The sequence below is a fragment of the Centroberyx affinis genome, unplaced genomic scaffold (genome assembly GCF_046629955.1).
Source record: "Centroberyx affinis isolate AG114_WGS23_722 - 3 ecotype Tasmania unplaced genomic scaffold, CSIRO-AGI_Caff_v1 ptg005166l_1, whole genome shotgun sequence".
NCBI classification, from domain to species: Eukaryota; Metazoa; Chordata; class Actinopteri; order Beryciformes; family Berycidae; genus Centroberyx; species Centroberyx affinis.
The window spans coordinates 2183-15396 of record NW_027282565.1 but is presented as its reverse complement, the minus strand read 5'-3'; the positions used below and the strand labels follow the sequence as shown (position 1 = coordinate 15396).

At 43.0% G+C, this 13214-nt stretch overlaps 1 protein-coding gene across 2 annotated transcripts in view; it reads right to left on the bottom strand.

The window, feature by feature from the left end:
- Positions 1-12799, bottom strand: part of cyth3a (cytohesin 3a) — a 33491-nt gene extending 20692 nt beyond the window's left edge. The window contains exon 1 of one of the 2 annotated variants that reach the window (XM_071546184.1): positions 12742-12799. In XM_071546184.1, coding sequence (XP_071402285.1) covers positions 12742-12760 — 19 coding nt within the window. In that variant the 5' untranslated portion in view covers positions 12761-12799. Of the gene's footprint in view, positions 1-2928; positions 2948-12741 lie in introns of those variants that run through there. The other variant, XM_071546183.1, reaches the window with a different exon arrangement.
- Positions 12800-13214: the final 415 nt, after the last annotated feature.

The window sequence follows — 13214 nt, the reverse complement described above, 5'->3', positions numbered from 1 at the left end:
TGCCGGGCATTTCAACGGAGGCGGTCCACCAATTACATTACTCGCCAATTAAATTATTAACACACTTCCCCCAGTGGCCGTCCGTGACTCATCCAGGAAATGAGTTTAGTGTCTTCACTCAGCAGGGGGGGACAAGGCCGGTCACTGACACTATATTGGCTCAAACCAAACCAAACCACGCCTGGATGATAATCTATTAAAATCAATTACAGTGTGAGTCACTGCTTCTCAGTGAATCGCAGACTCTGGGTGGAGCACCAATGTCAGGTCTGATGTGGTTTGTGAGGCGCTGACTTAAATTTCTGCATAGTCTCCTTTTAATATAATTTAATGTATGGGACTTAGTAACAGTGAGAGGAATGTTTTATGACCGTAGCTAACTATGATCCATTTCAAGAAAGTCCTTTGATGATAAAACAACCATGGTATATGTGCAGAAAACTAGATTTGAAGCCCATTTCCGTCTCCTCTGTGACTTCTATAACAGAGAGACACTATATGAGAGCTTGAACATTCAGTGTATGAAGCGGCGGGTTGAGAGAGTGCAAAGCTGGTGCCAGAGGGTTTATTTAAACTCCAACATGTGCACCACAGAACAAGACGCTCCAGTAATTTCCGTCCCCCCCCCCCACCCCCAAAAAACAAATCCCTCAAAATCTACTCTTAGGAGTAAATCCCTGAACACTCGTCACACCCAAAACTAACAACTGTCCAGCCCACCCACTGAAACCAGAGGCTTTATGGGCATTTAAACCAATGCAGGAATGCGTGGGCACACACACACACACACACGCACACACACACACACACCGATCTACATCATACTTCAGTTTCACAAAGTTTTTGTTGTCCATTTTGGTCACATAATGCTCACATTCCAGGCACTTTTTGCAGTGGGCAGAGAGAAACAAATCCTATTTCCAGGCCTAAAAAATGACTAAATGACTTCAAAAACAGACTCAAAAATGATTTAAAATAGGGCTGAAAGATAGTGACAAAAAAATCCAATTGCGATTATTTGACAGAATATTGCAGTTGCGATTTAAACTGTGATTTTTCAGGTTTTTCTTGTCATAGATTTTTAGAACTTTAAAATTGTCTCAAGAAAAGTGAGTCTGTCAGTGTGCAGGATTTACTGAGTTTGAGTATGATGAAAGGTTTTCACCAATATTGTACTTGATTCATGGACCAAAGATTACCCGCAGCACTAAAACACCTTGTTTAGAAGTTTAGAAATCTATTTTGGATGCCCCTCTCTTTCTTAAGCAATTAACTGCAACCTCTGCGATTTGGAAATTGCAGAAGGTCATATTGCGATTTTGATTTTTTTTTTTCGATTCATTGTTCAGCTCTAGTTTAAAGCCACCACTCCACCACTCATACCAGTTGGGCAGATAAAGCAGCGAGGTACTTAGAGCGCTGGAGCTCAGAGACAAAATCCCACGCTCACTTAACACGGGCCGTGTTCCCAGTTTTCACCGAGGCGGATTGAGCCAGATCCTTTGGTCTAATACCGGCGACTCTAACTGTTGTAGTGTCTTTTAAACTGCTGGAGCTTGAAAAGAGATGACCCTGTTCCCCCGGTCGGCCCTGAAATACACAGGGAGGAGGGAAGGGAGGAAGGAAGGCAGCGAACTTCCTCTGGATCCAGACCCTAATCTGGAGCCCGCTGCCCCCAATCCCTCTAACCGTAGACGAGCACACGCTCTGCATTACAGCCTGGGTCATACAGCCGCACGTGAGCACACACACACACACACACACACACACACACACACTGCAAGGCCAGCTGGCACTAATCCCACACACTCCCCCTCCCCGCAGCTCTTTAAGCCCAATGTGACAACGGTTCTTTTACAGAGGAAGTGTGATGTGTAACAGTGAACGCACAGATGTTGCCGCCGTCCAGCCGCCGCCTGCCTTTAACCCACTTTGGTAACAGTGACTGTAACAGCAGATGGAGCGTGTTGCGGCTACCTGGAGAAGCATTTTGGTCTTTTGGCACTTTTCGGGGGAGACAGAGAAACAAAATCTATTTCCAGGCCTTGAGAAATGACTCAGTTTCTCACTCATTTTGGCTCTGAGCCACAAGGCGGGAATGTTGGGAGTTTAGCACAGGGGCCGAGCTGAGGACAAGGAGGTTAGAGGGAGACAGAGGGTGAAGGGTCAAGCACACATGCATGTCTAATGAGCATACTGCTAAATGCCCGTAAGCAGGCGGTTTGTTAATGAGGGAATGAGTTAAACCTTTTGTTTCCTCCCTGCCTCCCAGGTATTTTAAGTGGCAATCTGCGAGATTCATGTTTTTTTTGGATTGTGGAGACATCTTTGGTGCTAATCGCTTATCGCTCTGGTGTTTCTGCACTGCACTGCCCAGAGATCACCTGTCAATCAAACAGTGACTATGTTTACATGTGCACACAGCATCCCACGTACTAATGCATAAGTCGTTGAAAGTCTTATTCGGGATCCGCTGTTTACATGCACATTTACTATCCGGCTTTCTAATCTCTCTGTGTCCGTACACATCTGCAAATATTCTTAATTCTCCCAGGTGTTTCCCCCTACTTCTGTCTTTCAGCTTCTGACTTCCAACTTCAGACTTCACATCTTGCGAAAGCGCGCCTATGCAACTTGTGATAAATGTCAGGAGTAGTCAGGATACGGGGTTTATATGGCCCAGTATCCCGGCTAATATCTGCATATCCCACCAGTCATATTCGGGTTTCTTAAAACCGGAATCAGGGTTTATCCAGCTATTTGCAAACGGAATATCATATGTGCACACACCAATAACCCCGATATTAACAGGATATTGATGTGCATGTAAGTGCAGTCAATGTCTCCAGTAATGTGACGTCTTTTTCCTTGGATTTTCTGTTGATGAAGTTTGAGTTTCTCTTCAGTTTTCTTTGTCTGTTCAGTCACGGTGGCTATCACTGCTCATGCTAACTACAGTTCTTCTTCTGTTTATTCCAAACAAACCGCTGTTGCTGTTGCCAGAAACATAAAACATGAATGTAAAGCCTTACATGAACTGGATATAGGTTGAATCAATATTGCGTTATATCAATCAGCAATAGAGAGTAGCAAAAATTGTCTATTACTTTCACACTTTCCCTTCCCATTCCCTCTCAAATTATACAAATTCCTGGTAATGAGTGTATAGCTCATCTTGGTGTGCATGTGGTATCTCTGCCTATGAACCCGTGCATCATTAGGGAACATGATGCTGCCCCCTGCATCATTCAGTAATAGCAGCTTGCCCTTTGCGTGAGAAGAGAGATTTGGGGAGCTAATATGTGAGTGTTTAACTACCTCTGGGGTCTGGGGGGGGAAATCTGGGGCTCGGGGGCTGAACTGCCCATACACTGATTACACTGGTTAATCTGCAGTTTTGGGTAGAGCCCCCCTACTGTGTGTGCATGTGTGTGTGTGTGTGTGTGTGTGTGTTTGCATAGGAGGTGGTCTGCACACGATGTCCTCCTTATATCACACATCTGCTCAGAATCAGCACTATGTCAACATTTGATTTGATGAACACCGCCGGTAGGATCTTTCGGGCTTCCACTGCCATATGCTAGCAGCCAAAATAACCATGATCTGATGACTTGATAGGCCTGAGAGTGAAGGAGGCGGATGCTGTTTCTTCTGGCATCCAGGCAGGATCGGGGGGGGGCTTTTATGAGACTGGGTCTGGTCCAAGTAGCTTCCTCCGCGGTGTCCTTGTTCAGAACCTGCAGAGAAGCTGCAATAACCTCCATGTTTATACTCTCCACTTTCCATATTCTCATATATCTAAAATTTAGCAAAAAAGGGCCCAATTTAAAGGAGAATAGAGAGTTACAGCCCATTTAGTTGCATCTGCATCTAGTTTACATTTCCCCCAATCATTTTGGAATGCATGCCGATGTAATTCGATTTCGATAATGCAGCACTAATATGAAAACATTCAACTCGCCACAATGAAATACAGATAAAACAAAAGCTCTGACAAAACCAAATGAAGGCTTCATGTTTACTGTGATGGATTCTCTCACTCTGTGGAAGTTGCTTTTCATACCGGACAAGAATGAACAGCAGCAAATGGCTTCTTCTAAAGGAGGAAAACAAGCTCTGATATCTCCACGCTGACTGTGCTCCAGCAAAAATAAATTAAAGGAATAAGAGCAACCTAGACGATTGGCACAAACTTAAAAAAAAACCCACTGGTATTATCCTTTGAGCGTGCCGCTCTGTTGGATGGGTCGCAGTTCCAGTGAGAAGGTGCAGTCGGCCCCCCCAGCCCACCTGGAGGTTCAGGATGTTCCTGTGATGGTTGTCCGTCTGCCCGCAATAACACAGGGTTTGGCGGACCACCCTGATGCCTTTCAAGACGAGACTAAAACGACCTTTGATCAAAACAACAGGCTGCGGTGTTTTGGCAACTGACGTCTCTTGGTATTGCCTCAAAGTGCCGCACACTTCCTCATATAGAGCATGTTAAACATCAACCTGTCCCATGGCTACCTGTTCTCTGTCTGAACGCCTGAACAAAGACTTTCTACTAAAGCCAGCTGCTCACACAAGCCCATTCAAAACAAGAGCAGAACAGAGGAGAAAATATACACTTGGACATGGAAAAATAACGGTGGGGGGGGGAAAAAGAGTGAAGCGATGAACAAAAAGATTGCCAGGACGATTCAGTAAGGTGAGAACGAGGCGGGACGTTTGTGTGGTTCTCCGTTTCTATCAGACCAGAAGCCCCAGAAGCTCCAGAGGCCAAGAAACACAAGTCCTTCAGCCTCTCTGGATGTTAGCCAGGCTCTGTTTTCACTTAGCTCGCCTTCCACTGAAATTAGGTGTGGATTACTCAAGCGTAGCACTCCTCTGCCCACACTGTCTTCACCTTTCACTCCCCAGCGCTTTCACTCCTGCTTATTTCACCTGCCGTCCCTTTTAGAGCGCATCTCCGTTCACAACAGCACAAATATGTTGTGTACTGCCGGGCGGACAAACAGCAACAGTGTCTCACCCCCCACCCACACACACACACACACACACACACACACACACACACACACACTACCATGGTGATGGGAACATGTCGGGAAGCCTCTCCAGTCTCTCTCCTAATCAGGTCCATATGTAGTCTTCCTCGCTCCCTCTCTTAACGCTTCAGTACGGCCGTCCTTTACTAGTTCCCTCTCAATCCCTCCACATCACGCACCAACACTGCCATTAATGCATAACCCCCTCCGACAATGTGTGTGTGTGTGTGTGCATTTGTCTGCTTTTTTGCATGTGGTGTAATGTGTGTCTAATCTCCTAATATTGCGCCACAAAACCCATAATCTAGACAGTCAAAATTAATCCTGTTCTTTTCCAAATCTCCCTTTAAGCCCTTGAATAACGCAGCCTGGTAGGGGGCCGGAATGAAAACTACATGTTGGCACATCTTGTGGCATCTGCATCAACACACACACATAAGAATATGTTTTTTTTTAGGAACCTTGAGCCTCACAGACAGACTGAATGCTTGAAAGAACGGTGGATCAGACTGATAGAGTAAAGATTAAACCCGAGGAGAGAGTGACAGTGGAACGAGTATAAGAGCTTTTTGTGATTGTGATTGGGTGGGAGTTTGGTGAGGCTGAAATATTCACAATCACTGATGATAGCAATCACATAATGGAGCCTTGCTTCACCAAAGTAAAAGATAATAAGCCGATTTGATACAGATCGGCTGTAATCAACAAGAGAATGACATTGGACAGGTGGATAACACGGGGAAAAACCACTTGTTGAACTACGGTACTGCGTGACTGGCCAGCTCTCGTCAGATAAAAACAATACACAATTCTTGTGACTTGGGACTTGACTTTGACTTTTTAGGTTTCTAAAGTCTTGACAGAAGGTCTTGTGTTTGTGTAAATGACTTAGATTGAAAGTGACGAGATTTGTTCCAGCAGACGACTGAATTTCAATTCTGTTTTCTGAATTTGTATGGAATGATTGAATTTATTGAAGCTGAGACTGATTATAGAAATCAAACTCATGATGCTCTTACCATGTTTTTATCCTACTAAAACCATATTGCATTGAAAAACCCGAGATATTTAGTTTTCTTTAAGATATTAAATTGATACTGGACTCTTGATTTGTTCTGACTTGACTTGCTGTTCAACATTTAGACTTGAGACTTGACATTAATGACATGGACTTGACTTGGACTACATTTAGACTTGGGACTCGAGCAAAGTTGACTTGGTCACACCTCTGCAAGATACTGTTGAACTATTGAATAGCTAACTAATGCATTTTACCATGCACACACATACTGTCTATTAGGGCTGGGCAGTATATCGATATTATATCGATATCGTGATATGAGACTAGATATCGTCTTAGATTTTGGATATTGTAATATCGTGATATGGCATAAGTGTTGTCTTTTCCTGGTTTTAAAGGCTGCATTACAGTAAAGTGATGTCATTTTCTGAACTTACCAGATTGTTCTAGCTGTTCTATTATTTGCCTTTACCCACTTAGTCATTATATCCACATTACTGATGATTATTTATCAAAAATCTCATTGTGTAAATATTTTGTGAAAGCACCAATAGTTCAGTACAATATTGTCACAATATTGATATCGAGGTATTTGGTCAAAAATATTGTGATATCTGATTTTGTCCATACTTACAACTGAACATTTAGCCCACTTCGTAGAAAATACCAAGATATATATCGTGTATAGTCATTCAGCCTAAAAATACCGAGATATGATTTTTGGTCCATATCGCCCAGCCCTACTGTCCATCTACAGGTTGACATTAGACAGATGAAAGCTACAGATACAGAGCGGGAAACAGATGTTTGGGCTCAGATGTCTGTTTTGCTGCTGCCTGGCCGTTCAGCACCAACCGCCTGCTTTAAGCCCCCCAGGGTGAAATATATGTATACCCACACAGCACCCACAGCTGGCACCCAGTGACTGTCTGATGTCCTCCCACGCACCCACCCTACAGCCACAACAGAGATGGTGCCCGTCTCAGACCGACCTCCCCCACCTAAACCCACTCTCCGCGCAACCACTAATACGTTCTCCGAAAACCACCTTGGGTTTGGTTCCATGCCTGTGGGGGAAGAACTCTATACGGAATAACTGCGTCCCGGAAGATGTCCATTAGGCTTGAGAACGAAGATAATTGCAAAAAAAAATGCTGAGAAGAAAGGCACAATTTCATTTTTTTTTCCAGCGCAGAAGAAGAACAATCGCAAAGGCAAGGTGCACATTCATGATTAGGAATGTCTATTAACAGAATCTGCACACACACCATCATTTATTCATGTGTGCAGCACTAAAAGGCTCATACAGACAAAAGCAGAAGTAATGCAGTTAGATATTTGTTATTTTAGCACACACACACACACACACACACACGCTCAGAGTCCAAAGAGAATAGAAGAATTGGAGGAAAGGGCTTTCCCATTCAGCTTTTCCCACAGTCAGACAGAGAGAAGAGTGTTGATTGACAGAAAGAGTCAGTGGGGTTATCAGCACAGGAAATATGGTCAAGTGAACCTCACAGGAACCCAAAACGACCATTTAATCAGCACAATTTCATTCTCTCCCTTAACTACAGCGATGCAGTGCTGAGTGTTAAAAATCCGTGGCCAGCGTCCAGCAGCGACCTGACTGACTTCACCCTGCCGCTGTCAGCCAATTTCTGCTTCTGTGTTCTTTCCACTTCTCCGTCCAGCTATACGACGACGGCGGGCTAAAAATAGACTCATGAGTAATAAAAACACTTAGGATTTCAAGCCTGTCTGTCGCTGATTTATATTCATTCGGAGGCCAGGCCCGTGTCTGCTCTGCGGCGTGTAAACCGAGGCGTAGGAGCGCCAACTCTGATTAGGGAACGCAGTAAACATGCGAGTAATGAATCCCGTGCCATAGCCTCGTCCCGCAAATACTGCACAGTGGCATAGTTTATGGTTTCAGTCAGGGGCGTAGCTAGGAATTATGGGTCCTTTGTACAGGACGGGGGACTCTGAGCCCCCCCCCCTACAGTTTCCCCACACCACCATTATTCCAGCTATGACAAACATCTACCCATCCACAACTCAAACACACAACTCCACAGATTCACTTACTGATCAATTATCAGACACATCCCTAATTTAAATTATGCAGTTTGGGCTGATAGTGTTAATCAGCTGCTATAGTCATACTTTCACCAGTATTCCTCTATTCAAAATCTGTCTAAAGAGCACAAATTTTATGTTAGTCTGCACAAGAAATGTAAAATCTGAGCCAAATTTCATTCCTGCTTGTTCCAGTTTTTCTCAGATAACAGTTGCTGTATCATATTTTTTGAGAAAGCCTGATTTGTCTGAATTTTTCATCCAAATCCTGTTTCGAAACCACAGCAGTGTGAAATAGACCAGTGGTTCTCAACGTGGGGTCTGGGGACCACCAGTGGTCCTTGAGGGGGTTCCAGGGGGTCCCCAGCAAATTGATGAATTGTTAAACTTCACCATCATTTCATTTACAAGAAGTTAACACAACTAGAGAATGTAGAAGAATGACTATTTTGATCATAGTTTCACTGTTATCTCTCTACCTACAACACAGATAGTCATGGAATTCTGGACAAAATCATATCTGACAATACAAATATTCTCAGATTTGGGTCCGAGAGATAAAATCTCAACAAATGGGGGTCCGTGGCCTTAATTTGTACTAAATTAGGGGTCCTTGATATGAAAAAGGTTGAGAATCACTGAAATAGACAATATACTTAAGGACCACAAAAGGCCTTTTCACCTTGGGGCCCCTCCCTCAGTTTGGGGCCCTGGGTAAAGTCCGTACCCCTGTCCCCCCCCCCTTGCTCCATCGCCCCAGGTTTCACTGCTTTTCTGTTTCATGAGAAGCAGCCAGTGAGAGCGTCGGCTGTTCATTTGTCCACCATCTAATCCTATAGAGTATCATGGCATCTGTTGGCTCCGTTCCCTGTTGTTTTAACACGGCCCAGCCCGCTGATGCAGAACAAATTACGGCCCCAACTTTGAGCATATGTTGTACAGTTTGCACGCACACACATAGCCTATACTGTACATGTGGCGTGTGGACAGCATAGCCCCTAATGTACACATTTGCATACACACACACACACACACACATGACTATGATATACTACACATTCGTGGGCACGCAACAACAATGCACAGCTTGTCTTTGGAAGCATTCACAGCCACTGAGATGAAGCACACACACATATTCTCTCTCTCACACACACACTCCTGACTCTATGATATATTTTATAGCTCTGGGTTGAAGAGCTTGTCCTGATGAAAGTGGAATTCTGTAACTAGCACTGCTGTAGGAAGCAAGTTTAGCATGTATAGTGTCTGTGTGTTGGTAAGTGTGTATGGAATCCATGCAAGCAAGATAATGTGATTGTGTGCAGGAGAGAGGGAGGAGGGAGGGGGGCACTCTCTCTCTTAATGTGTTTAACATTTATGGTGAGTTATTTTAATAATTCATGCCGCATGCTGCTGCACGTAATCTTTCCAGGCTCTTGTCTTTGTTATCTTTTTCCAGTTTTGATCACAGGACCACATGCCTCTCTGCTCTCTCTCTGGCTTCCTGTCACATGTTCCAGTGACCAGCGGCTCTCTGTGTGGCGGACCGGCTGCAGCTCAGGTGATCACACTTGCAGTACATTTGAATTAGGGTTGCAACTAATGATTATTTTCATTGTCGATTAATCTGTCGATTATTTTCTCGATTAATCGATTAGTTGTTTGGTCTATAAAATGTCAGAAAATGGTGAAAAATGTCGATCAGTGTTTTCCAAAGCCCAAGGTGACGTCCTCAAATGTCTTGTTTTGTCCACAACCCAAAGATATTCAGTTTACTGTCATAGAGGAGTAAAGAAACCAGAAAATATTCACATTTAAGAAGCTGGAATCAGAGAATTTTGACTTATTTTTCTTAAATCGATTAATCGTTGCAGCTCTAATTTGAATAACTGATGTTGAGGAGAAACTGCACGTACAAAACACTTTCCTGGTAATGGTGAAGCTCAGTTATGGGTCACAGCATATCCTCATGGTCTAGGCTGCATGTCAAAGCCTAAATTCTGCATGCTATTACCTTCAACAACAAACAACAAGCCGTGGAAATCATTTAAAAGCAGTGTAAAGGATCTCTAAAAGAAGCTCTTAAACTCCATGGATATATTACGGTAGTTTTACTGCTATGAAGCCTTCTTTCTGTCTGAGGCCTACAGTAAAGACCATGCAGCTGAAAAGCATGCTTGATGGGTTTGATTTCTAGTCTGGTTCACCAGAAGCCACAGCGGTTTCACACTTGTAACCTTAAGAGGCTAAATCCATAGTGAGTCGCCCAGCAGTTTGACATTTACAGTGGTGAACAGCGTGACAGACGACTGGGACACAACTTTCATCTAAAGAGATAAGGACTCCATTTATAGAGCCTGGAAAGGGTTGAAGCAGCGTGTTTGTTTCACTGAGCAGAACACAGTGCTTATGAAAAAGAACTGTAGGAATTATAGGTCCGACCGATACCGATATTTTGAGACTGAAGTTGCCGATATTTTGTGCCAACATTCAGTATCTTTAAAGCCAAAAAATTACAAGTAATCAGTATTTCCAACAGAATTGTCTTCTTTTCAGGGTGGAAAAGTGACTGAAGCATCATGGGACGCTAAAACTCCACTGAAACCCATAAAAATCAAATGTCTTTAGGGTGACCCACTAGACTATTCAATAGTAAGAGAAACTCTGGGATACATTACTGCCTTTAAATGAAGAATACATTTACAAAAACCATAACTGAACAATTAAATTAATAAATAAAACGTGCAAAGAAACAAAAATTTCATTGCAGGTTTTACAAACTGTTTTATATAGCTGTGGTCAGTAAGGAACCTCCATTATATCAGCAGTAGACAACATGGCCGATATCCTATCCGATATTTAAGAAAATATATCAGCAAACCGATGTATCATCTAACCCTGTAGAATTACTGTCTACTGTCAGTATATTCTATAATACATTTTAGACGGCTACTACTGTATACAAATATCTCAGCAAAACCTTAAAATATCATAAGTCAAAAAATTAAACCAATCCAATAGGAGATAAAAGAAAGAATACTATAAAATCCTATAAGGTCACTATAAACTCACTACTGAGTACCACAATCACACTATAAATCCATATATAGGAATAAAACAGCAATGTTAGGCTATAGTGATTTCTCCTTATAGGGACTATAATGATATTGGTCAAATGAGGTTCTTGACAGTTCCATTGAGATTCATGGCAAAGATTCTCAGTTTTGGGACTTTCAGCCTGGTGGGACATGAAGGTGTAGATGAGGAAACGGGTGGAGGACTGTGGTTCAGACAGACCGGGCTCCGGCTTCCCCAGCCAGCATCTGCTAATCTCCCACAGTTTAACTGACAAAATGTTATCGCGGTCCGGACTAAGACATTTGTTGACACTACATTAACAAGACCTTCACCCGCAAAACGGTTGGGATTATCTCCTCTGTCTGTTTAACCACCATAATACCGATATGGGAGGCCGAGTGCAGCAATGTGAGCAGTAATCTGTTCTAAAGAATACAGTTGCATAGGTTGAATAGATATCATTCCCTATACAAAAATCACTATAATAGTCATATGAAATCACTATAGGGACTCAGTGTTGACCTTATCATACTTTATGTTTTTTTTTAATCTCCTAAGGTATCACTATAGGAATTTATAGCGTGTCTATGGTGCTCAATAGAGTTTCTAGTGACCTTAAAGGTATTTATATCTCCTATGGTAGGCCTATTACTGTAATACTCCTGTTATATCACTATAGGGATTTACAGCGTGTCTATGGTACTCATCAGTGAGCTTATAGTAACCTTATCGATATTTTTACCACCTAGCTAGTATCACTATAATATTCCTACTATCACTATAGGGACTTACAGCGTGCCTGGAGTGCTTAATAGTGAGTTTATAGTGTTTTTTTTTTTTTTATCGTACTTTAAGGTATATTTTAACTCCTATGGATTCATTATAGGTTAATATTCCTATAACAGCCTACTGCTATAGGGACTTTTTTCTGTGATATTTGTAAAGTATCCTTCTGTAATTTGCTATAGGAAAATATAGCTCTTTTTCGTATAGGGGATCAATATCTTCCTTGGAGAATCCTCCATATGGATGATGGACAGTTATCTTATCAATTTAGTGGCTTCAAACGGCGCAACAAGATAGTGAGAATAAGAGCAAACAAACTTCAAAGCCTTGCAGCAAGACATCAAACAGATGGAAACTGGCAAACGGACATAGCCTACATGTACGACAGGCTAAGGTGTTTTTCTTTTTTTCATGAAGACTTCCAATATGTATTTAATACAAACGTTTTTATGTGAGGAGAAATATCCTGATATCCTCTCACCTGCGAGAATGGTGAGCATGAAAACCAACAGGAGCGTATTTTTCTCCTGGATGTGGCTTCTTCTTAATTCTCAATTTGTAAACAGTGACATAACCGACTGGGATCATTTCTTCTCAATTTCAATGTCTTTTGAATAAATGACAACAGCCTGGCTCTAAAATATCCACATCCAAGCACAGCTGTTACCATCTGAGCCCCTTGACTCGTACGGATCCATCTCCATCCATACGGACTACAGGCAGAGGAAGGGGAAAACAGAGGCTTACCGTGATTGTCTTCATCCATATTGACAGCGCTGACAAGGCAGAGCAACACAAGGTGTGTTCAGCTGAAATCTCACGGCAAAAAATGTGTTTTGTTGACTGGTTACACACAGGATACCAAAAAAAACCCCCAAAAAACCTAAATGTCTATTGACAGACTGACGAAGCCGGTGGTTGACAGATGGGTGAAGTGAACCAGCAGACACATGAACAAGAAGAAACCGCAGTGTGGCTCTGAATTACAGGGAAATCCTTAATTGTGGACGGGTATTTTATATGGGTGTCTGGGTCCGATGTGAGAGAGACGGGCTCATTCCTCCCTCTCAGCTCCATCCAAGTCGGATCCTCAGCTGGACGAGTCTGCGTTCACATTCGCTACACCGCAACCAGGGGCTACGTCATCACGCCCCGCCCCTGCCAATCCCCCCCCCCCCCCCCCCCCCCCCCATCCTCCCGCACACACACACACACACAAA